This window comes from Aythya fuligula, chromosome 2 (assembly GCF_009819795.1).
Source record: "Aythya fuligula isolate bAytFul2 chromosome 2, bAytFul2.pri, whole genome shotgun sequence".
NCBI lineage: Eukaryota > Metazoa > Chordata > Aves > Anseriformes > Anatidae > Aythya > Aythya fuligula.
Genome location: NC_045560.1, coordinates 146,536,211 through 146,563,885, shown reverse-complemented (window position 1 = coordinate 146,563,885; position 27,675 = coordinate 146,536,211). Strand labels below are relative to the sequence as shown.

The following is a 27,675-nucleotide window of genomic DNA, read 5'->3' as shown; positions in this document are numbered from 1 at the left end:
AGGGGTTGGACCAGATGGACCCCAGAGGGCCCTTCCTACCTCAACCATTCTGTGATTCTATGATTAGGTTTCTCTTGCTGCAGCTGTGTAGATCTGTCCTCTCGAGTGGCCTGCATTTTACAAGAAAGAACAGGGATTGCAGTTGTGACCTAACTTTGGATAGTAGCCATGGAGATATGGGAAAGGGAAGACTTTTCCCCTCTCTACCTACACATATAAACAAAGGTCAGTCTCAGTCTGCTTCCAAACTTTATATTCTTGGCTGAAAAAGATGAACCAAATGCACAAGAGAGTCTAATTACAGCCTATGTACTCACCAGGAGCATGACATCAGTTTGGATTCTCTAGCATGTGCAATTCAAACTGTATCTTTCAACAGGATATCCTTGGGAGAGTTGGTAGAGAAACACAATCTGTTCTCTTTAGTAAAACCTCTCTATGTTGCCAGCTACAAATATGGTACAGTAAGAGTGGACACCAAACAACCACACCCCAGCTATAAAATAAAAAGAAACCTTTTTCTACTTTATAAAATTTTTATGACACTCTTTTATAACCAGGATCTGATGAGAGGGCAGGAGAATGTTCCTAGTACAGATTCTTAAATGTAGATTGAAACCATTGACCAGACAGGCTTAAAAATATCAGGGATAGTCAGAAAGTTTGCTTTGTTATCACAAAATACATTTCTTCCTCTGATTCAACTTTCACACCGTATTTTTGTTACATCACACTTTTTTTCGTTGGGAGGGTGTTTCATTATGAAAACGATCTTTGTATGAATTCACACCACTGACGGGAGATGCTGTAGTTTTCCAATGAGCTATTAAAATCCAAGACAAGCAAAATAAAATAGGGATTAAAAAGCAGAAAGACTTTTTTCTATATTAATGGCTGAATTAAAATACTAAAATACTTTCTCAACTGATTTCAACAATACAAATAGAATTGATGAATGCTAGAAATCAAAGCAAAAAGGAAGGAAAAAGAATTGTAAAAGTGAACTGATCCCAAGCACCAGCAACTGGAGGAAAAAAAGCTTGATTCCAGGACTTCTTGAGTCTAATATCACATTATCCCCAGTTTAGTGAAGCTCTCAGAAATCTTCCAATAAATAACAGTCCCAAGCTTATCTCCCATTTAAACTGGTGTGATTTAGCCATCTGTTTAAGTGCTTTATGGCACTGGTTCCATACTATAAGTAAAATATTTCAATGAATAACAAATACTAACAGGGAAATGATGGCTAAGCTTAGAATAAGAAAAAAATCTCAGTTCTGGTAGTAAAATAGCTGCAAAACAGTTCGGCATCTTGGCAAATGGGCGGAAGCCCAACAAAGGAAACAGTATTTAAAAAAAAAAAAAAAAAAAGGCAATTTACTTCTAAGGAATTTTCCAGTTCCCCTTTGCTGCTGCTGCAGTTACATCTTTCATAATTATGCTTTTCTCCAGTGCTTGGCCTTCAAAGAGACTGTGGTGAAATCATTGGTTTGAATCTTCACCCATTAAAAGCAATTTTATGTTGTCATAACTTCATGGGAATTAAATGAGTTAAAACACCATAAAATTAGTCTCACATCATTGTTTGTTGCCATAGAAATAATTGCTGCTGGACAATGTTGCATAAGGGTCACACTAAGACGTTAGCAGGCTAACAGACCTCCTTCTATGTGATCTAGGCTGTTTATCCAGTTCCTTTGATTAATGCCAGAAGAAAGCGAACACATGAATCAAGCATGATTACTCTATCTGTAAAAAACAGCAATTTCTTTAATTGCTCTGCCTCATTATAGACAACACTGGGGTCTTCTATAAAATAAGCACTGCATGCCCTTTCCAGGTTGTATCAAAAGCTTTTGCTGCCCTAGTCCTGACCCCCAGCTTTTCTGAGAAATATCATCTCTCTGCATCAACCTGTTGAGTTGCACATGTAGGAGAACCAGATCACTTCTGAGCTGCTGGCTAACAGAAAGACGTGGAGGCTGAGTGCCTCCACTGCTAAAGACAATACTGGCTACAGCATAAAACAAAAATTCTGGATGCTCTTTGCCCTGAATTGCAGAATGTTTCTTTTCACTAGCGACCAGAAATGCAGGAAGAGGAAGCACATACCACTCACATATACAGTTTTTAAAAACAAACCACTTCAACCTGGCTACAATCAAGATTAGACAAGCATGGTGGCAAAAAGCCAAATGTCCATCGGGCTCTGGGTCTTTATTAACCTGGGGATGAACAGGTGATGCCAAGTTTGGGGAATTTAGGGGGAAATTTCTTTCTTTGAGATAAAAGCATCTATGCATTGCCTAAATTCTACAGTAAATTCAGCAGAATAACTTACATGCTTAAAGCATGTGCTTAAATTCACAATAGTGGAAGTATTTAAGCATACCTTTAAACTCATAGCAGTGAGCTCAATACATTTATCACTATAGGTTTTTGTTTTTTTATAACAAGTTTACAGGATAATGCCAGAAATCTAAGGAAGGTCCAGATTTCTCAGAAATTAAAGTTACATCAAAATACCCAAACCATTATCATAAACATGGAAATCTTGTTGAAGGGAAGCTGAAAAGTCATACTTAATAGAGAACTTCTGCTGTATACAGTAACTATGCTATCGTACTCTGATACCAATCACCTGCCAGCACCTGGCTAACAGTGAAGTGAAAGGCCTTCCATGGAGGAAGTTTGAACTGCACATATGAATATGATGATTTATTTTTTTTACTCATTTCTACATAGACTCTATGTATCTTCATCTGCTCTACCAGAAGCAGAATTAGGTTGACGATTTCTATATTGTCATTCAAATTTTCCTTACTTCAGTAGTTTCTACAGGTGTTGTTTTACGTTCCGTATTAAATTCCCTTGCAATCATCTTTATTATTCATTAATTAGCTAGAAAGTAAATTTAGATCATTGCACTACATTGCATGCTAATTATGCAACATTTTCTCACCATCTAATTTTAAACGTGTAAGCAAATGAATGGCAGCTCTGGGCACAAGTGACTTCTATTCCTATTAAGTGTGTTAAATACAAACACAGTGCATGGTTCCCCATTACTCGTCTAGTATTTCTCAACCTTGATTTAGTAGAAAGGAGTCTCCACCCTATCTCTGCCTTTTCTGATGACTGGCACAGAGTTATAGGTCTCCAGATACAACAGAATTTATGTGACATAAACCATAATAAATCAACCCCACTGGGAAACATATTCATCATGGAATGGAAACTCTTAAAACAAATGCAAAATTGTTCATTTTACCTTACCCTTTGACCTTGAGCTCCATCTCTTCCAGGTGAACCTGAGGCTCCTGGGACACCCTGAGCATTATAAAGGGAGGGCAAATGATGAGATCAACAGAATACAACAAAATCACTTCCCAATGATACTGTATGGCATGTTCTTGGATAAATGGGAGGAACTAGGGAGTTTGATAATGGGTGGGGCCATAGAGGAGATTTAGTAAAGAAGGTATTTCTGTGAAACGAGAGATGGTTACACATTATTAAAACCCACAGGCTTCACATTCCCTAGTGCAATCCTCTGTTAGTAACATTGACAATTTAGTCACATCAGGCTTCCAGTGCCACTAAGTTGTAAAGAAATCTACGTCAATGCAGTGCTGTGTCAATATAACTCCACTGCAGGAATCAGTGTCTTAACCTAAAAATTGAATTGATATTTTACTCTCTCTCTTTTTTTTTTTTTTTTTTTCTAGAATGGAGTCTGCTACCATTTTGTTTGAAATCAGCGCAGCCATATCAAAGGGGAAATATCTGCTTGAGTATGATTTCAAATTACATCCAGCAGAGCTCCACGTTGTTCAGATGAAATCTCACTCTGGCTCATGAAGGCTGCAGAGCAGCAGTCTGGGACCATTACTGTAGTGGTCCAGAAGACTGACAAAACTGATTTATGAGGAAGGACTGTATGAGTTTACTATCCCGAGAACATATGAACAAGAGGGGGGAACCTGGGAACAACCAACAAATACTGGAGGGATATAATCAGAAGAAAAGTATTTGAAAAGGGAAGAACAAATGACCCCAGGAAGTGGCGCTAAGTTGGAACGCAAACTCCAGACCAAATGGCAGACACCAAATTGAATAAGATTAGCTGAAATTTACAGCTTTCTAAGATGCTGATCTTGTGAAAGATATCATAAAGAACAATTGAGTGACTGATCCATCCTCCTACATAATTTCAGGAGGAATTTGCTGAGTTTAAAGGCAAACCAAGCAGATGCTACCGATTATTCACTACATAAGCAGAAATCTAAGAGTCCATAGTTTCTGAGTCCATAAAGTCCCTGTTTTTAACAAGGTCAAGCAAACAACAGCAAACAACTGGTTCTTCAGGTCCTGAATGATTTGGTCACTGCATACCAGGACACCTAGATTCCTGCTCCTAAACCTCCACTCAAATTTAGCACAGCAACACACTTCTCGGCAGCTTTGGATATGTGCCTTAAATTCAAAATTATGCAAATTCAACATTCAAACATAGTAAGTGACAGGTTGAAGAATAACTTAGGGAATACCTGCAGGCCAGGAAAACCAAGATCTCCCTTCTCTCCCTTTTCACCTGGTGGCCCCTGCCGATTAAGAATCACACATTGTAAAACAAATATATGGTTATTTTCCTATTTGCAATAGTTCTTTTTAGCATCTTTAGGAAAAGAAAAAACAACCAACAACCATACAAACAAATAAGCAAAAAAGACTTTTTCAGTTTGAAATCAAACCTCAGTTTGCAAACCTGTAAGTGAAGATTAACGAATCCAGAAAATAAATAAAATAAAACTCATTTTAAAAGACTTCAGAATTAACCTGGCAAAACTATACCCATTGTGTTACAAAAAAGGTAGCTGTTTTCTGTTCTGCTCAAAGGAATCCACTTCAGCCCTTGGGAATATTTCCTATAATGATGAATCCTCTGGATTTCTATGGAATATATGTATGATAAACTTTTCCAGATAACAAACTAATTCTAATTAACTTTATGCAGCAACACCATTCCTCTACAAAAGAACCAATCGTATAATTAATGTATTCTGTATTATTTTCTGATGAGAGCATCAAGAATATGCTGTTTTGAGAAATCATTTCATTATATTATTACAGCAGTATTATAAAAAGAAGAAAGAGCATTATACCATAGTAAATTTGGAAAAAAAAAGTCTAGCAGAAAAATATATGTATCTGGTACTTCTCAAGATTTGTGTGTACCCATCTACTGGAAAGGTATATAAAATAAATTAATCCTGCTGGTACATTATTCTACCAGTGGGTCTTTATGACAATATTCTGAGACTTATTTCACAACAGCATTGCAAACTCTAATCATCTCCTGTGATGACAGACTCCTTAAATGCAGTGAATACTATTGTTTAATTTTGGCAGCAGATATGGTGTTCTTGCTTGGATATACCTTTCAAGTCAAAACTCATCTGCAATGAGCAATACCAGAACTTGAAGATATCATAAAAGATCAGTATTTTAGTTTGGGGCCATGTTACAACCCTCACCACGACTCTTTTTCCATGTCCCAAGGCCTGGATGCTCATACCTGGGTCATATTCTAAGGTTGATCAAATCCCTCCAACCACCTAGAAGTTCCTATCCAAATACAAACAGAAATGCTGGCACTGCATGCACTTCCACTGTAGGTTAAACCCAGATCTGTGATTGCAACTCAAATATTAATATTCAGATTCTGGTCAGGACTCCAAAAGGTATTTCTCTCCAATCTAAGATAAAGCCCTGTTCCAAACATTACAGAAAAGAACCCTATTGCTTTAGTGAGTCTCACTGGAAGTCCTTGAATAGAAAGTCCGCTGGGTCCTTGTGGTCCTGGAGGTCCCTGAGGTCCAGGAACACCAATTTCACCTCGAGGTCCATCTGGTCCCTAAAGTTGTACAGAACATAAGATAAATTCTCATCGTATGGACAAAGGCAGCTTCTGTTTAAAGAATTCAGTGCCAGTAGACTCAAAAACATCTGAAATAGGAGTTAACACTTGAGTGAACAGTTAGGGTTCCATTTGAAAAAGGACTGGTTCCTTTATAAATACAAAAAAAAAAAAAAAAGAAAAAAAAAGGGGGAGATTTATGCTGTGATAGCAGCATTCTGAAATTTATTTATTTCATCAAGAAACAAGCATGACAAGCAATTGTTATGAAAAGAGATAGATGCACCAAACTCCAATGGCAATTCTCTATGCACTTTCCCCAACAACAGCAGAGGCAATCTGGGATTTATTTCACAGTTTATGTGCAGCAGGGAAAAAATGAGAACCTGTGCATCTGACAACAGTAAAGTGCTGTGCAAAGTACCTTTGGACCTGGATCTCCACGATGACCTTTGGCACCTCTGACACCTGGGCCACCCTGTAAAGCACAAGCACAGGATTTGCTGAAAACCAAAACCCTCAAATAAACAGAAATGAAATCCAGAACAGCCCAAAGAGTTCATTCTTGTTCTTGAATCATAGTGAATATCCTGTCCAGATTCTTCCAGTGGAGTAATTAAACTGAGAACATATTGAAGTGTGGTCATACACAGGAGTGGATTTAAACACGTATGTAACTACTTTCCAGAGCCAAGAATGCACACCATGTAAGCATCACAATAACACTGAAAGCTGCCATAGGGATGGAAGTGCATACATGTGGTCATGGGTTCCCCTCCAGATGCCGAAACCTCCTGCACATCTGTCTGCCCTCCCCAGGATCACCACATTGTTAAAGGCCAAGTTTCCAATTACTTAGGAATATTTTTCACCAAGGACAACTCCATGATCTAGTCGATCTTCCATGATTAAATTTAGAGCTACACTTAGGTAAAATAATCGTTGCCCATGTTTCTCTTTTTTTACTTTTTTTTTTTTAGTGGTGCCTACATCTGTTAATCATTTATTAACCAACTGTTGACTTTTTTATTAGTATCATCTGAAACACTGGAGTTGTATATACCTATGGATGGCTGCCATGAATGTGTTTTGCATATACATGTTGGATGTGCTTTGTCCTCTAGGACAGTATAAATAAAGATTGTTTTTCACTTTTTTTCAGATCAATTTCCGTCTTCCCCCACTTGAGTGTATTGCTCAGTCTCTTGGGATATAAGTATTGCAGGGACTTTGCCCTTCTTTGTATTCAAAAAGGACCATGTACAGCACCATAAGTGAACAGTGTTATTTTAAATAGGAATGTCAACTACAGAAATGCTTGGTTGTACCAGAGTACTCCTGCTCTTCAGTGAAGGTATCACAATACAGTCTTTGTGTGATCTCAGTGAGTTTTCTACTCATTGTCCCTGTTCCTTCAGCCTTCTCACTTCCATTCCACAGCTCCATAACCACAACCCATTCTGTTGCTGTCAAGCCTCAGCTCCAACATAAAATCTTATCCCATGCTTTTAACAGAATCATGTTCCAGTTGCTAGTTCCCAAATTCCAGGTCCTCCCATTTCTGCATTCCAGTCCAGTAGCTTCCCTCTGCCCTTTCTTCTACCTTTGCCTTTCTCCTACCTCTCTATCAGATTAAAAATTCCTACGCAAATGCTGATCAGAATAATGACAACTATTTAACATAATCACAGTTTTCTCCCATTTTGTTCTCCAAAACATTAACTTTTTTTTTTTTTTTTTTACTCAGTAAGGATATATATTTAAAAATAGCCTGATGATGACCCATTAAATCATATGATGATGACCCATTAAATCATATGTTTTAAGATTCACAACAAGTTTCACTTAGCCATGTTTTGAACCCGGTAACCTTTGCATCGTAAAATCCTGAGTTCCAGAAGAGCCTTGATTTAAGTTGAAAACATCACAAAAGCCTCCCTTATTTTTCTCATAAACTTATTTTGGTAGTTAAGCCCCAGCACTACTAAACTTGTGTGACTAATTTCACATTTTTCATTACTTTGACTTCAAGTTTTAGCCAAGAATTCCTGTTATGTCTTTTTCTGTTATTTTTAAATAACTTCTTTATAGACAGTACTTTCCCCCAGAAACAGTTCTTAATCAACTCTGATCAATTCACATCCTTCTCTTCTTTTTTTAGTGGTTAAAACCTATGAAGTACTGAAAGTTTTCATTGCAATTAAACTTCTCCAGTCCTCCAATACTGTTTTTTGTCTCCTTCCTCATCTTCTCCAGTTCTGTAGCACTCCTCTCACAATGAAAGAATCAGGTTTGTGTGCTATCTTAGTTTTACATGGGGGATTTCAAACAGCATGATCAAATTCTGGCAGATTAAGCCATAAAAACAGTAACCCATAATGAAAACTGCCAGATAATCTTAACTCTAAACAATACTTTGTCTTACCCAAAATGACCCACTTTCTAAAAGATCTTAAATAATGTATTCCAGAGATACAGTCCCAAACAAATGGAAGCCTTTTATTGTGAGTCTTTTTTAGTATAATGTTTAAAACTGGCTACATGGAAGAATTCTGATCCCTAAAACAGAAAAATCCTTGGCTTAGAGAAAAGTCACATGATATTTTAACAGCTTGGAGCAGTATTGACCAGACATAGCACAAGTGACTATGTGACTTTCTGACTCTTGGTTGGCTCAGAGACATACCCTGTTAATTATTTATTTTTTTGCTCTGCTTTTTCCTAGACCTCTTACTTTTTTTTTTTTTTTTTTTTTTTTTTTTTCTTTCCTGAGCTATGCTGTTTAATTCCCTGGCAAAATAAAATATCACTCATAAGAGGCTGAGTTCCAGAATCACATGCTCCCCTGACCAGGCAATGATTTTTCTACTTGATTTTAAATTTACTCTTGCATAGAACTATCCTACTCAAAATACTCTTAATCCTAAATATAATAAATAACAGTACATTATTTTATTCCTGGATTGAGCTTTGGCATTTCTTGATCTGCATGCATTTTGAACTGTAGCAACACACATCTTTCCGATCACATAATTTTTAAACATGTTTTATTTTACTGTGAGATGTGGTTAAAGGACTCTTGAATCATCTCACTGCTTTTTTCACAGAAAAAATCTGGACACCAGTACATGGGAATTAAAACCTTAATCCATACTTGATTCATAACCTACATTCAAATAGGAGAACAGAACAGAATATTTTTTTCCTTGTTCAAGATACACTTCTTCAATGAAATGTCTCCTGAGTTGCTTTTCAAGTTTTTGTACCCAGAGGTTGAAGAACAGTTCTTGCAAAAAGACTAACCTCTGAGTTGTTGCTAGGATAAGCATCTGCTGGGATCTAACATGTGAATATTTTATGTGCAAGTTAATTTTATTGTTGAACATGTATCTCATGTAATTTGAGTACTTTCAGAAACTTGTTTTCCTTCACATTCTTCACTGGCTCTTTACCTTCAAAACATACTCTTGTAGCATACAGAACACAGTAAGAGCAGAGAAACATAAAGTTCTAACTAGTTCACAAAATGGCCTTATGTCAACCTTGCCTAGCAAGCAGCCCTAAAATGGCAATCAGAGTTCTCAATCTATTTGTAAAAGAAAAAAACACATGACCATTCTACATATATTCTAGTTAGGAATCTCTTAAACTAAACCAGTAATACACCACTGTAAACGGAACCTACAACTTTTTTAAACTGCCAGGAATCAGCCTTGTGATGTGAGATCGAGTTATCTGACCTTTATCTGCCATATCTCAGTTGTCTGGTTCGATCCATTACCTGACACCTTCCAAAAGCCAACATAGAGAAAGGGAATTTATCCCCTAAGATACTACACTGAGATGGAAGAAAAAGTTAAACAACTGTTTTCTAGAGGAGACTGTCTAGTTCCACTTACTGGGTGACTGAAGTTTTTTTACAGCATATTACTTGACTTCTTTGCTATAAATGGAATGTCATTTTTATCCCTTTGCCAATGCTTGAAACCCTAACTCAATCTTATTAGTTATACAATGGCAGTATGTTCACATGTCTTGGATAAAGGTGGCCACTGCACAATTTGGTACAGTTGAGTAAAACCAGAAGAAAACCTTACCGGTGGTCCAGGAGGCCCAAGAGGACCCTTATTAGCTTCTGAACAGGAACAAGCATGAGGAAGGGCAGGGCAATTTTCCTCATCTCTCTAAGGAAAGATCAAGATAGGATGAGATTGATGTCCTTGATTCAGAAGTTAAGAATTTTATGAATCTAAGACATAATACTGCATGGGTGCCTTAAAAGCACCCACTTGATTTAGAAACATACATCACATTAACTACCAGTAGGACAAGTAATTCAAGTACACTTGGGCTTTTTTTTTGAAAACTCTTAACCATCTATTTCATTAAAATAATGTCTCAATAGAAGAAAAAAAGAAAAAAAAAAAAAAAGAGAGAAAAAAAGTAAATTCTACAGTTATTGAAAAAGGTTTCTTACCAAGCCAGGAAGCTCACAGCATTTGTCTCGATTGGCCCATGAGGTAGCACAAACAATGTCAAACATCTGTAACTGCAACTGTTTTAAAACAAGGAGGATTTAAAAGATGACTCTTAGTTTCAAGATCAGTGCAAAACAGAACCATCAGAAAGAAAAGCAACCTTCATTCAAGCACTCAGTCTAGGCAGAGGAAAGGCTACCAAACTTGTTCACAAGTTAGAGCAGCTAGCCACAAATACACTAACTTAAATGGTAAAAGCTTTGTGTTCTAACCAGCTTGTCCAAACTATCAGCCATGATGACGACCAAACTACTCAAGGTTAAATGTTATAGACATTTGTTTGATTAACTCTGCCTCCTTGACTCAATTCCTGGTTTCATCCAATGGTGCTTCTCGGTATTTTTTTTTTCAGCAAAAGAGGCACCAAGAAACAGGCTTAAGAGAGTTTAGCTTCTCAAAATTGAGTAATTTATCTTATCCCATTGGTCTGGTGCTCAGATTTTATCTGGGACAAGGTCTCCTCTAGCCTATTGCATACACTGGAGCTGAGCCACAAATAATATTTATCATCGTCTCCAGTTCTATTTTATTTTAGAATGTGCCCTCTCTTACCCATATTATCCCCAGGCAATAAATGTTTAAGCATGGTGAAAAGCTTTCTCAACACGACAACTTTGGTTAGAAAGAAAAATTCCTACCTCACGTCTGGGAACATGGTTTGGACAAGAATTTAATCTAGAGAACACACATTTGGTAAGAATAACAGCCATGAGGTACTCAGAAACAATATACTAAATAGAACTCAATGGCAAAACCAATTGTCTCCATTACAGCATTGAACTGAACAAAGGGGTCTAGAGAGATGAAGCTTTATGCAGTTTCTATTTCTATTCTTTTTCCATGCCTCATTTATGTGCATACTGAGTAGAGAAGGGAATGGAACAGAACACCCCATTAAATTAACCCCACATGTTAAAAATATTGTGGAATGGGTAGAGATAGAAGAATGATCTCTAGATCTAGAGATAGGAGTTTTGCTCCTATATTCATTTAAGCAATTGCAAATGATTATTTTAAGGGGTATTATGTTAATGCTAGAACAGAGGGAGGAAATTAAAGATTTTCTTAAAACTTCATTGCTTCTAGAGGTATTAAAATGAAATACAAATGTGCACCTTTGGTTTTGCTTCATTTTTTTTCTTACAGAAGTCAATGGTTTTGTTTTAAACAAAGGGATACTTTCATATACATAGATTTTCTCCTTATCTGACAGCTGTTTTGTAGACATACTATACTACAGATACAGACACATCTGAGCTGGCTCCATGTTCAACAACTTGGGCAGCTGAAGTGCAGCATGAAGGCAGCTTTTAGACATTTGGGTTGGCTCCACAAAGTCCTATCCCGAGTCAAATAAACCCGTTTCCCAACCTATGCCAAATACAAGCTGGCTCCATGTAGAGCTTCTTAGATGTCTTGCCACTACACATCTCTGGGCTAGTTCCAGGAGCACTCATTACTTGAGCAGGGTGTCACATGAGCATACTGCCCTGGGACGCAAAATGATGCTGGGCATTTGCATGGTACCACACTTGAGCAAGTAAGATATCCCCAACAAGGAATTTAGAAACACCTCAGCTGGTTGTACAGAAATCAGTTCAGGGTCAGACGTAATTAGTATTGCCATTTTTTCCATGACCCAGTCCATCCCAAGATGTTTTCTTATCCTGTATAATGGAAGGCTGACATTATTGGCTAATTTTATGCAGCCCTACATAGGCGTTTATATGCATTCATATACTGGATTTGACAATCTAGAGATCCATAGTAACAAAACATGTTGGTGTAAAATAAAGACCAAATAGACTTTCTCTGAATTGCTGTATTCACCATCCAAATGTTGAATGAGTCAGTATTCTTATTTTAAAATATTATGTGGGTTGCTCTGACTCAAGCTAAATAACTAAACAAAGCTTTCTTTGCTACTATTAGGCATTTATTCATAAGTCTGTGTATTCATAATGATTTTGCTTTCTAGATATCCAATATTGCAAGCAGAGCCAGTAATTCAGAAAAGTCTGCCCATCCTTATCTAATCAGGCATGGTTTTGCAAAACTTTTCCAACAGCCAACTACATCACATCTTACTTCTTTTGACAGTACACACATGGAGGTAAAAAAAAAAAAAAAAAGTTAAATTTCAATGAAAATTAAATATTAATAAAGACAAAGTTTGTGAATTGTATATAAACAATGTTTTAAACCTTGACTTTTCATTCAGTCTCACTGAAGGAATAAAGATCATTACTTGCTGCTTGTCAGGGACAAGTTTCCCTGCTCTAGCTGTCTGGACTTTCTAACCTGGAGATGCCCTCTTAATAAGGATTGTTAAAAGTGTTATGAACTTTTAGCTTAATCCTCTTTTTATTCTATCTATCTCAGATAAATTTGTGTCCATTCATTAAATTGTAGAACACTGTATGCATTGGTGGGAAAAAATATTGATTTGGGAGATACTCCCTCAAAATTGTTTTGTAAATCCTAGAATCATAAAATATCCTGACTTGGAAGGGACCCACGTGGATCATCGAGTCCAACTCCTGAATCCACACAGGACCACCCAAAAATTCAGACCATGTGTCTGAGAGCGTTGTCCAAACACTTCTTGAACTCCAGCCGGCTCAGTGCTGTGACCACTGCCCTGGGGAGCCTGTCCTAGTGCCCGACCACCTCTGGGTGCAGAACCTTTCCCTAACCCCCAGCCTGACTCTCCCCTGTCCCAGCTCCATGCCGTTCCCTCGGGTCCTGTCGCTGTCCCCAGAGAGCAGAGCTCAGCACCTGCCCCTCCGCTCCCCTCGTGAGGGAGCTGCAGGCCGCCATGAGGCCTCCCCTCAGTCTCCTCTTCTCCAGGCTGAACAATCCAAGTGACTTCAGCCACTCCTCATACACCTTGCCCTCTAGACCCTTCACCAACTTCATAGCCCACATTTGAACACGCTCTAATGGTTTTACTTCCTTCTTCTATTGTGGCACCCAAGACTGCACACAGCACTCTAGGTGAGGCCACATCAGCACACAGTGGAACAGTTACTTCTCGCAACGGGCAAGCTCCTGTGCTAACATACACGTAGTATGTATGTATGTATGTAGTAGTATGTATGTATTTAAGCTGTCTAACAGACAGCCACCTTATCTATATTAAAAGTAATCAATAGGAAGAGGTCAAGTAATTTCTGACTGAAATCTTAAGGGACCTAGCAGAAAGAAAAGACATAACACATTGCACAGGTATGTTATCTTCTAAACTCAGGAATATAACATATAGCATTATAACATTACATATTTCATCTAATGTGTAAGAAAGGACAGATATGCCCCAGAAAATAGTAATAATAATAATAATAATAATAATAATAATAATAATAATAATAATAATAATAACAACTACAACAACAACAAAATCACATGATCACATGTAATTATATATAAACAATTTTTTGAGGTTTATGTTGCATATGACAACTTATTTTGTACAGAATCTGGACTATTTTAATAATCACACCCACTTACCATGATTTTATAAAAGACTTTTTCTATATTTGTTTGGCTTTCTGTATGTCAGCAAAGCTTATGTTGTAGCTTGCAAGGTAGCTTTTATTTACAAAGGTTACCTTTGATAATTACAGAAGTCTGCAGGCCGCCATGAGGCCTCCCCTCAGCCTACTCTGCTCTGGGCTGAGCAAACCAAGGGATTTCAGTGCTCCTCACACATCTTGCCCTCTAGATCATTCACCATCTTTGCCTTCCTTTGGACATTCTCTAACAGTTTTATGTCCTTTTTATATTGTGGAACCCAAATGTGCACAGAGCACTCGATCTGAGGCCACCCCAGCACAGAGCAGAGTGGATCACCTCCCCTGACCAGTTAGGAGCGCTGTGCTTGATACAACCAGGATAGTGCTGGCCCTTGGGGCTGCCAGAGCACGCTGGTGAACTCATATTCAACCTAACAACAACCAGAACTTTTCCACAATGCTTTTCCATGGGGCTGCTCTCTAGCCTCCCATCCCCCAGTCGGGACATATAACCAGGGTTGTCCCATCCCAGGTGCAGAATCCACCACTTGTGCTTGTTAAACATCATGCAGCAGGTGATTGCCGAGCCCTCTAATTTGTCAGGATCTCTCTGCAAGGCTGCCCTATCCTTGAGAGTGTCAACAACTCCTCCCAATTTAGTGTTGTCTGCAAACTGATTTAGTATATGTTTGAGTCCTGTGTCCAGGTCATTTATGAAAACATTAAAGAGAACTGATCCTAAAATAGAGCCCAGGGGAACCCCACTAGCAACAGGACACCAGCCTGATATAACCACATTTACTATTAACCTTCAACCCAAACTTATCAGTCACTTATTCACCTATTGCATTATGGTTTTATCTAGCTCTATGCTGGACATTTTGTCCAGAAGGATACTGTGAGACAGTATCAAAAGCTTTGAAATTCAAGTGATTAAATTGTTTTATTTATTTAAAAACACACTGAAAGCCTTCTGACAATGTTAGACTTTTCCATGTAAGCATGGTCAGAAGCAAATGTCCACAATATTATTCCAAAGTAACATGTTGCCTGTACTTTAAGTAACAAACATCCCTAAAACTAAAATAAAAGCATTTCATGAAAACATAGCTCGTGAAAACGGAAAATTTCTGAGCAATCCAAGAGTTCCAATGGTCATGTAAATTCCCCATTTTCAACAATGGCACGACTGAAATCTAAGGAAGCACAAAGATACAAGTCATACTTCTTTCTCCCTTACAGTCTACTAGTGTTTCATGACATTCAGATCAGGGATTTCTTACCCCAGATTTCTTTCTCCACGGTTAGTAACACCAACTATTTCCTTTCCATTAATTTGTCAAGACATCCCTAGAATCTTACACACTTGCCTTCCACAAAATTATCATTACTCATTACTACCTGTTGTGTGAAGAACCACTATCCTGCCTCCTACCAGCTTTCCTTGATGACCTTTAACTTTTGTAAAATATCAGAAACCACCTCCTTTCATTCAAAACTTGTGACTATTCACACAAATTCTTCTCATTATGAATAAAACGTGCAAAATGGAGACATTAAGGCATGGTATTTGCATGCTTTCTTGACCTGCTTGTAATTTGGTATATGTGGTAAAATTTGATGGCAACTAAACAGTCATGTGGATTAAAGAAGTTATTTTTTCAGCTACACATTTGTTGTCTTATATAAGCTTTACAGTTCATTTGAACAAAACCAAATTTTTCAGTGAGTGGGTAATCTGATTTATCTCTTATAGATTCCTTGGTTCTAACAAAAGACACCATTTCTTTCCACTTCTCTTTACAAAGCCTCCTTTAATTTCAAGTTCTTCTACATTTGCCTTTTTCTGTTTCTATTGGAAAGTGACTACAAAGGTTTCTCTGTGTAATTGTCTTTACAGGCTTGGTATAATTATTATTCGTAAGTTTAAGCCCTAAAGGCTCATTTTTGTACACAGAGATATACTCTGAGGGCTTATTTTTGACTAAACAGAGTATCTCCATATAATAACAAGTAAATACATTTTTGAAACCTCATTCCTATTCAAATCAAGCCCTGAGTTCAAGGTTCACATTCTATGCTAACCTCTTTCTAGGGTCAAAAAAGTTCAGAGAAAACCAGCAAACAATACTGCAAAGCAAAGCCTTTCCAAGATCCTCACCAGACTGGCAAGTCTCCCGCAGCAACTAAATGTACCTTGAAAAACAGAAACAAATCTTCTTAAAGACATCTGAGGCAAAATGACCTACAGGCTGCCATGCAAATTGAATGATCAGTTACTGCTGCTAGGAGAATAATTTCAGAGGAATTAAAGAGTACCTATCTTGGGGAGGATCTTTCTCATTTTCAAATATCTTAATATTTAGATACTGAACTCATTAATGGTTCAATAAGAAAGAGATATACTAAAGCAGATTTTTTTGAGGGCAATCTGCATCAAATCAGTTAAATTATTTAATGAATGGACAGTGTGCATGGGGGCAAAGTGTAAGAAGGAATAGGAGACACGAGGAACAATTATCACTACAAACAAAATCATTCCAGGCAAGTGAGCTATACATTGTATTACTACACTGTGTAATACAGTTTTGAACACACTGTGTTTGTATATGTCTTTGAGAATAACATCTGAACAATGATTTAGTGTATTAAAATATTTTAAATAGATTTTGCTTAAGTTGAGAACTGTTGCAGGTTTTTGCAGAATTTCTGAAATGATGGAGCTTTTCTATTTCAAAGAAAGTTAATTTAAAAATAAACTGCAAAGATCCCAAATGCTTGTTTTTAGGATTTTCAAACTGTTTAAAAGTATTCTTGTTCTACTCACTGGCACAGAGTTGTCTCTTGGTCCTCTTGATCTGACCATTCTTCCCAGCACTTCTATGCCATCAGAACTAATATTCCCTGCTGCATTAATGGTCTTCTCACCCACTTCCTTGCAGTCAATAACTATTTTGGCCGTAGTCTTGCTGATAACAACATGCAACTAAGTAAAAGAAAAGATGCATTAACATACAAAAAAACACATAGGATATATTAATTTGTTGGGCATTTTTTGAAATCAGTTCCTAATTTCATGCTTGCTATCAAAACTGAGACTGATCCACAAAAAATAATGTTGATGGCCTCTAGAGGTCCCTTCCAACCTGAATTACTCTGTGATTCTAATCTGTTTAATCAATATGGCTTATTTCTCTACTTATGGAACATCTGCATAAAAAGTGGCAATTTTCATAATTTACTCAGGGAAAAAATAATTTATTCCTCAAAAAAAGGTCTACATAAGGTTCATATACCACACAGATCTCACAGAACCTTTGATTTGTGTGGTCAGTAATATTTCCTGGGCCTTGTACAATCCTGCTGCATAGCACTGGATTTCACCTTTATAGCTGCTTGTAAAGCCAAAACTAAGCAGCAAAAGTTATTCTGTAAATTATACATTACCACACAGGAAAACCCTTCACAATGAAGTTTTTACACTGAAAAAATATCAAATCACATCGAATGCAGCATAGAAAAGAAGAGTACAGCAACAAAGATTTTTCTTTCTGCCTTGAAATCACTCTGTTGTCCATTGCTGATGCAGCAGAGCCATTCCCAGCAGAAAGGCGTGTATCAACTATCATGATTTTTTTTGTTTGTTTGTTTGTTTGTTTTAAATATTATTTTTATTTTGCTAGGGACAGGCCAGATGAAGAACTGGTAGAAATGCATCATCTGCTCTATATCAGTATCCTGCATGGAGATCAGAGCCCAAGGTGTGTATAAGAAAAGGCCACGAAGAACTCCCGTAGCTGCTTTGTTCTGGGCTCAGCTGGAGTTTTGAATTTGATCTCTTGTGGCTAGGATCATCATTCAAAATGCAGAAAAACATTTAAAAGGAGAATTTGCTATGGCCTCACATGTTTTTCCAAAGCACAACTTAAAACAGTCAGTATTAAACTCCTGTTCTGACCTGCCTTCCCTTTCTTGCTCCTTCAACTAAAAAGGAAGTCTAGAGAAGTTAAGCTCTGTGAATATTATCCCTCAATTCACAGTCTCCTTTCTTCTTTATTTCTTTGTTTGTTTGTTTGTTTAGTTTTTAAGGACATAAATATCAGGAATAAAAGTGAACCAAAGCGCCTTCCACAACAAATATGTGCTACAATCTCAGCATTACCTCATCTGCTTTTGGAAAGAATGTTAAAGGATCTCTTATAGCCAAGATAAGTTCAACATGTCATACTCCTGTCATACTCCCTTAAAATGTGTTTAAAAATAACAACTCTGAAGGATAACTTCTTTGCAGGAGTTTTTCTATGCATTTTAGGTAACATTTCCAATGCAAACTTAAAAAGAAAAAGCCAATTTCATTCTAAATTACTTTTCAAGGCAGTATTTTTAATCAACTCTAAAATAGAGGCATAAAGCATGAGATGAAAATTGGTCACATCAGCTTCATCATGAAAACAAGTATTAGTTTAACGTTAATTCAATATTGCAAAGAGACTTAAGTTTAGTAGATGATTCTGAACATACAAAATATATTTCTTTTTGCAGTGTATGATCATATGAAAGAAGAATTCAAAACACAAAAAGCTCTCATTTAGACTGCCTTTTTTTTCCTATTACCATTACTAACCTTATGAAAACTCCCATAAAATATCTTCCTTATTTCAGGACCTTCAAAAGTCACAGTTTGAAAGTCTCCTTTGTAGTCATAGTTAAAGAAAGTCAGTGTTTTACCACCATCTGTGAGAAAATAAAAATAAGGGCTCTGCGTTAGAGGAAGAAAAGGCCTGATAAATTATTTGAAAAGGTCAAATTTATGTTTAACAAAGAAAACCAGAGTTGTCAGTTGTCGTTTCTAAGACAAGATATCAAAAAATAAAACATATGTTATAGAACTATTTAAGAAAAGGAATTCCGTTTTGCTTAACATTTTGAATTTTGATTATCTTATGAATGAATAAGAAAATCAAAATTTTGTGTGGAAAAATAATCATGTTAATAACAATGGGTTATGTTTTGGTTGAATTCACTATTTTAATTCAAATTTAGAGATAAACATAACCCAAAATGTCTTAATAGCACTTTAATAATTCAAACTCAAATGTCCCTAGCTTAAGAGAAAGGCCAGAAGTACAACTTTGTGGGCCAAGGACATTTACCTAAATTGTCATGTGTGCTAAGTGACTGCAAAAATATTTAATTATCTAGTTAAATCTAAGAGTTGGATTGTTTGCTGAATATAAACGTGTAACTATAAGCTGTTAGACTTGACAATTGATTGGTTCACGATCAATCAAATGTTAGTAAAACATGTTCTTAAGTGATATAGTGATTCAAAAGTAACGAGTTGTCAAAATGCTCTTTCCTGGTTTGACAGGAAGGATAGGTCAATATTTGGGAGTCTACCTCATATGTCTACCTGATCCTACGCTCCCACTAGCTCTCTGTAGGATTTGCACAAGAAACTGAGGCACAGATCCTCAACCTAGATAAATGCCTAATTCTCACCTATGTCAATACGACATAACCAAAAAATTCTAGGAAAGATGGAAGGATCAGTACTAATAAATCATGCTTTAAAGAAAAATTAGCAGCTATAAAGCACAGCTATCACAGTACCTGCATCTTTTCAAAAGTAAATATTGAATCATTCCAAATTATAAATTATATATAGCTGTTTATAGCCATGCAATTCCAATCAAGAAGAAATGAAGAGTCATCAGGAGTTCATTTCTCTAGCTCTAAACCTATTATCCACCAGATTATATTGCCTGTACATACACCCTGCCATCAGTACCACTGTTATATATCAAGACAGATTCTGTTAGAACCAGATTCGGAGCAGTGGAAACTTTAAAGCAAATGAGTAGGAATCAGATCTCATTTACATCCATTTTCAGTAGGTGCAACTCTATGGTTTTCAGTATCATTACTTACAATTTACAGCAGTGTACTCAAAATTTGACTTCAACTCCAAATTAAGCTCAGTTACATTCAACACAAAAAACATCCACCATGACCATGACCTTCAAAATTCAGGTAGTTGTTCTAACAGCAGATTAAAACATTGGCAGTAATAATTCTAGACACAGAATGAACCATTCATATAGTTAAAGAAAAAAATCACAGATAAGATGCTGTCTAAAATACATACTGTCTAAAATAACTCCAACCAGTGGTTCATATTGTTCATTTAAAATCTCCCAAAGAGCAAATGGTTCTTGAGGCGTATCAGGAAGTATGCGAAAGAGAAATGTAATGGTGTAATCAGAAGGGAGACCTTCAGGATGCAAATACCTGTAAAAGAAGCAATGTTTTTTAAACTGAAACAAGCATTAAATCTGGTGATTTAACTCATCAGATGTTCACTTAGTGCATTTTGTATCACTCTACATTTGTGTTTGGAAATCAAGAATGAGAAGCAATATGAGTGTTTGCAAAATCTAACCAACTAGATAACTATCAAAAGAATACTCAGGGAAAATGAGGAATTTATCTTTTCTTTATCTTGAAGTTTAAAAAGTTGCCCTGAACTTTTTTTTAGTAAATTTGGAGATCAAATCAGAGATCAGTTTGAAATAAAGTTGAAATTTATTATATTAAAGGCTTTTAAAACATAGTAGCCATGCGCAAGACCTTCACCATTTTTGGAATTAACAGACAATGAAAACAGAAGTTGCTTGGAAGACCTGTATCAATAGAAGTGTCCTTTGTCATTAAATAATGGATAGAAATTAGGAACAACAGACAATATTTCAGGATGCTTTATAAATTATAGGGAATGCAGTTTATACATTTCAAAACCAAAATATAACACTGTGCAGTCAAAACAGACCATAAATACCAATATACAACCCAGTCTCCTAGAATTATTGTGGAAGATATAGGAAGTTTATGATATAAAAGAAGCATGTTATTTCATTTCCTGAAGCTTGTTATTTAGTACTTCCAATTTAATTTTTCCTTTCATTGTCAAATCCCAAAGTGGGACTATGAAATGTCTGAAATGACTGTCTGTATATTGAAAATGTTCATTAGCCTAATTCCTTAAATCATGGTAAAGGGATTTGAAAGAAGCCTGAAAAGTTTATATAATCCGTATCTTTTCCCAAAATACAATCCTTTTCACATAAAGGTCTTCTGGCACTTTAATATGTAGAGATATGTGTCGTGCTGGAAAAAGAGTTAAATGTGATATGCGATCAATATATTCCACACAATGGTCTATAGATGAACAAAGGTAATATTGCACTGCACACTTTCCAGAGAGAAAAGAGAGAGAGAATTCAACAGGTGTTAAGAGCAACGCCTTAAAGTAAACCCATTCTAAAAAGACATAACGAAACTAAATTCAATAAGCAGGGTGGAGAAAGCATGATGATTGGGAATACAGCATAGGAAAATTAATGAATTAATAAAGAGCATTAATGGCATTGAGTGCACAGATGAGATGAGAAAGAAAAAAAAAAAAAAAAAGTGGTATTCTTCAGACGTACCTGTAGATTGTCAAGAAAAAGGTATTCTGAACCACGAAAGAGACTGAATGCCTAATGAAGCAGTATTGGGCTGAGGTGGCAGCTAGGTAAGAGTATATAAATGCAGCAGATCCGATCAGGAAGAAGCAGAAAAGGAAAAAGAGGTGAGAAATGCTAATCCCTAGAAATTCCACTCCATCTAGACTCAAAAGGAAACTAAACAGGTAGAATAAGACACAGCTCCAAGAAGCATGGCTGTAAATGTGACATAACAGGATAATCACACACAAAGACTAACATGCCTTCAAATACAAAATTAAAAAAACATTTCCCACTGTTGTTCTTTCTTATTTACCTCAGCTAAGAAATCCTTAATCCTGTTACCACTTCCCATGTTTAATCCAGTAGGGCCACTACTTTTCTCTGGTGCCACTTAACACAAACTGGGGAGACTGGACAAGGTGGAATCAAACATAACGTGCACACTGCTCAGAGAAGAAATGGAGATTTTCCCATCACTTCCTCTCTGAGGAACAAATGTACAAGTTCCCTAGGAGGTTTCCTCACTGCCTTCTCCACATCTCTGCCAGTACATAGTCCTTGATGCTGAACTACATCCTGGAAGGTACTGGGAAGTGTTCACACACACTCACTTTAGCATTAAGAGCATAACCTTCTTCTGTATTCAAGGATGGATATAGATTGATTCAGTTGGGGACCTAAAGCAGCTTCCTACTCCAACTCAGACTTCCATTCTTTCTCTTTCTCTCCCTTTCTACTCACTTCAGGTGAAGGTAAACCTTAATAGACTACCAACAGCTTCCAGGATAATTTATAGTGATACCCTTCCTAAAAATAGGCCATTCTGCACTCTGAGACGTCAACCCACTTTCCATAAGTTATGTCTTTCTTTTAAGTCTTTCACAAAGCACTACTGATATATGCATGTGTGGAATTGCTAGGTGCCAAACTTGCACATGCCTGAAATTGGCTCATAGAGGAAACTCCAAAGAGCTAGTGAGTTTACCTACTTTTACCCAAAACTGTTATTTTTGAAGAAAACTGGTTGAGGGCTTGGGACACCAAATGCTCTTTCTATTTATAAGGTAGATATGAACCATCCTCTCTGCTCTTCTAATGTGAAAATACCAACCCTTAAAATGAGTAATTGCCTGCAATGGACAAGCATCTTTGTGTATTTTACAAATATTTACATATAAAGACATACTTGGTAGGTTGGGACACCAGGGCATCCTTGTGCAGTCTGTAGCATGGGTAAACGTTAAATGTGCCAGGTTCCATTGAAACCCCTTCAACACCTGAAAACTCCTTTTCAACCAACCCAAACATTTCCATCATTTTAAATCCTGGAAGGCACCAAAATATACATTCTATTAATTTAAATTAAATTAATACCGCATTACAGGAAAGAAAAAAAAGGACAAAGTCGATTGCATCAGTTTCTTATCACCATCTGTGTAACAGCTGTTAACATAAAGGGAATTTTATTGCCTAATACTGAGAAAATAACGTAATAAAAAATCCATAAATCCAGAACAAAAACAAACACAAAAATAGTGTACCTGCAAAATTGTTGCCATCTTTAGTTACCAGTGGACAGGCTGAAAAAAAAAAAAAAAAAAAGGAGAGACATTTAAGGATATAAGAGATGTTCTATTAGGTCAAAACAATGGTCTACTCAGCTCAATACAATCCCCAACCGTGGCAAAAGGAGATGCTGCTAAGGAAATACATGCAAGTCTGGCCACTTTCCACTCCATTCAGTTTTGCTCCTCAGGATCCACAATGGTGGTATCAAAGTTGTCAAAGGGCATATCTCTGCATGTTCCATATAACATCCCTATCTGTTGTCCATGAATGTTTAATGATTCTACAAACCTGTCTTCAAAACCTCTTGTGGCAACAAATTCACTGCCCACTGTGTAAAAAAGTATTTCTTATATTAGGTTTTAACCAAATGCCCCCTGTTCTTTATCTGTGCATTTCAACCTAACTTCAGCTCCAGCTCAATTCCTTCAGCTGGAATCCTCTGTACTTTTTTGAACTCCTTCATGAGAGACAGACCAGTGGTGCACACAGTCCTTAAGATGTGTGCACTCATTTAGCTGTAAGTCTGGTTTTTATCTCTCTTCTCTTCTGGCAGGTAAGAAAGCACACTAATCTCTCCCAGGAAAGGCAGCTTGGGAAATCAATAAGCCTAGATGCAGGGTGTCAAATACGGCACCCTAGGGCACTTATCTTTGGAGATCACTTTTGGAATACAAGCTTAAAAGACAAATAAATGCTACCATTGAGTATTTGCAACATTCAAAGTTATCCCTACAATTGAAAGTAGAGACTATGGTCATAAACAAAGAATTGCTGGGATACAAGCAACAGTCTTGTGTTCACCGGCTCTGACAATTCCCAGTCCCATGCACAAGGACTCTGTACAATCACAAGTGATTAACATCAGCTATACACTGCCTGCTTCCTGGCTTACACATTTTGGGGGCACACAGCTAAAACCGTGTGAATTATTGACCTCTAACCATTAGGTGTTTTTCCAGAATGTCTTCCCCTTCCTTTTCATACAAAGTCTGAATTGTGGCATTTTCACAGATTTCAGAGTTTGGGCCTCTTCCACTCTTTTCCATAGGCCACAACTCTTCTAGTTTCCATGATAATATAAACATTAACTTTTGGGTCTCCAGTAATAAATTAACTTTGTGATAGGAATAAATATGAATGTAGCTAACTCTGCTCCTACAGATGGTTAAAGCACACAAAATACAAATGCAATTAACTTTTTATGACTAAATTCTGAACCATTAACAATGTTTTGAATGTGAAGAAACTTTCTTACAGCCAGTGGATCTATTCTAGATTTATGGCAAACAACCATTAATTATTTTGAAGTCATAACAATTTCATCTCATTAATCTTCTATGGAAATAGCATTAGAGTTACAATATCTGTATTAACTTATGCTCAAAAGATCTATCTTCAAGAATGCCTCTTAATAAGAAATAGTTACAAAACCCCCCACAGTATTTAGCATTTATTTTAGAAGCAAGTATAAATCAAATGGCTAACTTGCTGATGCAGTTTCACAAACAAAAGTGATCAGCTCATCTTCAATCTTTGTGAAGGCATCAAAGTCATCCACAAAGAAGACATGTCTTCCGCTGGGCTTGCTGCCAATATTAACTAGCTCTGAATAGTCAGCATCGGCTACTCCAATAGCAAAAAAGGTAAAGCCTGTAAAGCAAAAAAAGAACACTCTAGTGAGTCATTTGAGGAGTGGAAATAAAATATGAACACAACTGTATTTGCATTGGCTCTTTTCCTGATTAAATACAATGATGGAAATTTTATTATTACCCTATCACACAAGAAAATGCACGCATGCGATCAAAAAGAAAGGTAACATATTATCTGTGAGGTATTTCTTTTGGCTACTTGTGCTTAATCGGTTAATTAAAATTAATATTCAAGTGGTTTTTCTTGAAGACATATAAGATTACTCAGTTGTTTAAAGTTTCAGCATATGTTTAAATGCTTTTCTAATTTAATGTTGTGCTGTATTACAAGTAAAAATCTCCATGCATTGAGTATATCATAAATACAAAGCACAGACATTAATTTCCTGTAGGTTTTTCACAAATTCTGTTCTGTGCCATATATTAATCAGAATATTGAAGCTACTGCTGTCTCATGAGTGAACACTGAAATGCGTTCTCATTTCATCAACAATTTAACTGCACTGGTCAAATCTGTTCTATGTATTCGACATGAACATATTTTCAAATTTGAGCCTGACTTAAAAGACTTAAATGAATGAAATGAAAGGAAATGGGAATCATATCCTGTATGTTTGATGATCAGCAAACTAACCAAAAGTTTTTTCTACATTTTCCTTCCCATAAAACATAAAGAAAAACCCTGTCTGCCTTAGCCTGAATATTGTTAATGGACATGTATGGCCCAGACCCAAATTTACTAGAGTCAAAGAGTATTTTCTTTAAGTTCGAATGAGGCCCAGGGGCCTTTATTACCTTCTGCAGAGCTTTTAGCATAACAAAACTTTGATTTAATATACTATAACAACAACTTCATGTCTCATCCAACATCAGCATCTCTTCATGCTAGTCTCTATCACAGACACAAGTCAGTACCTGCTCCAACCTAGCTGCAGCCTGAGCGGGCAACATGCACAAAAGGAAATGGGAGGCAGAAAGTTATTTGTCTAGGGTAACTAGGATGACATGTCCCAGTCAGCAACTGAATCTCCATGATACGCCTTTTCCTCTCAAGGTCATTCCAAGTCTAACAGATCCTAAGACAACCGCAAAACTTACCTGACAGTTAAACATGTTTTCATGTTTATTTGTTTAGGGACAGATTCCAGTTTAATGACAAATGCAGAGGTTGTTTTCTTGATTGCTGTTTAAAACAAGTTTTCTATGCTCTACTATTTTGCAACATGTTATTTGCAAAGGCACTGAACTCAACCTCTAACAATGATACAAGCAGGCAATGAAGCTCAACAACTACATCGGATTTCAGTAATCAGTAATATGCCCTGGTACCTTCATAGCTGCCCACATCTAAAGGCAACTTAAAAAGCACAAATCTAATTTCTTCTTAGATCTCCTCCAAAAAGAATGATTGTGGCTTTTTTTTTCCCTGTCCTTAAGTTTCATTCTGTGTGGTGCACTGTGTCCTTAGGGTTTTGATACAAACCTTAGTATCAGTCATTTCTACTTAACCAACTTTACATAACCAATCAAATTCATATAAAAATAAAAAATAAAAAAATCCTACAGGCAATTATTGTAAGATGAGATCAGATTAGAACCAGCAAAAGAACATGCAGAAGAACTTCAAAGGACCTTTTGTATAGAAAACAAAACAGTTCAATTTGCTGGAACCATAAGACTACATTTCATAGACAACAGCACAGTTTCTTAGCATCATGCCCTCTAAATACTTCATTATGGGAACAATTCCATTAACTGCTATATGATTTTAGAACTGTTTCCAAAATGAAAAACAGTAATATTAATCACAAAAATATATCCAGAATCTAAGCATATCCTTATGATATTCTGAGAATCTCAACATTTGCTGTTTTATTTAAACTTGGAAATTATTTGGAAGCAAAAATTAGCCTTTTATTTTGTCTAAACTTATGTAGTTATGTGTAATGGGAAAAAAATGAAAATGAGAATAGTTCTTAAATCTACACATTTTACCATCTAGTTGCATTTCTCTGGAGACTTTGTTCACATCGTCCTGTGATCGCCCATCAGTAATGACAACCAAAACCTTTGGAATGCCCCTTCTCATGCCTGCCTCTCCAGTGAACAAGATTTCTCTCGCATGTTTAATGGCTTTGCCTGAAAAAGAAAAAAATGACAATGTACTTTCACTGTGACATCTATTTGATTTCTGTTGGCTTTTCATACGATGTCAGATATCAATAAAAGGAGAAATCTCCACATACTCTGTCTCAAAAATATCTACCCAGAAGTATGATTTAAGACCTGAAGTATTTATCATGGGACTGAAGAAAGCTGAGGACCTAGCTATAAATGGTTTTCATGAGGAGCTGTTGTGTCCTCAGCAATCTATAAGTTAGTGCATTCAGTGTGTGTCAGAGATTCAGAAGCTTAATTTTGACCTTAACCTTTGAAAATATAATGGCTTCAGCCATCAGTTTCTTTAATCCAGAAGATGAAGTTCAAGAACATGACACGGTTGGAAAAGGGTACTCTGCAGGTTAGAGACAACAAAATAGTCTCTTTCTGCATTGTAGGGCACGTCCAGGTAGCAACTGAAAGTGCCATCGTAGCATTTTCTTGAGAAAATCGAAAACATGTCATTTTGATACTACTGAGATTTGATGCAATGCAACAGCTGCTAGAAATTTCTGTGCAGCCTCAGAATAATAAAACATATGGTTTCCAACTCAGACTTTAACTCTTTCAGTTCTCATCTTTAATTTCCTCGCATCAGAGAGCTATCCTAAGAGATTAATTAAAATGTAACTACCTTCAGTTAACAGACCTCTTCACCCAGCCCAGTCTTAAACATACCACTGAGGTTTAACTGTCCTGGCATTTAACCAACAGACCCTCCACTCTGTCCACTATTTTCCTACACGCTCTGCAAGCTCCCTCCCACCTTCTCCCTCCTCTCACTTTTGCTCTTGCCAAGTTGATTTCAGA

The 27,675-nt window shown here is 36.7% G+C and overlaps 1 protein-coding gene across 5 annotated transcripts in view; it reads right to left on the bottom strand.

Annotated features, from left to right (window-relative positions):
- COL14A1 (collagen type XIV alpha 1 chain) overlaps positions 1-27,675 on the bottom strand; it is a 124,868-nt gene that overhangs the window by 21,592 nt on the left and 75,601 nt on the right. For all 5 annotated transcript variants that reach the window (XM_032181212.1, XM_032181214.1, XM_032181213.1 and 2 more), the window contains exons 28-40: positions 26,701-26,844; positions 24,539-24,703; positions 23,026-23,064; positions 22,671-22,809; positions 20,122-20,264; positions 18,598-18,707; positions 16,801-16,959; positions 10,398-10,475; positions 10,018-10,104; positions 6,345-6,398; positions 5,822-5,917; positions 4,551-4,604; positions 3,277-3,330 (exon numbers count right to left, since the gene is read on the bottom strand). In XM_032181212.1, coding sequence (XP_032037103.1) covers positions 3,277-3,330; positions 4,551-4,604; positions 5,822-5,917; positions 6,345-6,398; positions 10,018-10,104; positions 10,398-10,475; positions 16,801-16,959; positions 18,598-18,707; positions 20,122-20,264; positions 22,671-22,809; positions 23,026-23,064; positions 24,539-24,703; positions 26,701-26,844 — 1,322 coding nt within the window. The remainder of the gene's footprint in view (positions 1-3,276; positions 3,331-4,550; positions 4,605-5,821; positions 5,918-6,344; positions 6,399-10,017; positions 10,105-10,397; positions 10,476-16,800; positions 16,960-18,597; positions 18,708-20,121; positions 20,265-22,670; positions 22,810-23,025; positions 23,065-24,538; positions 24,704-26,700; positions 26,845-27,675) is intronic.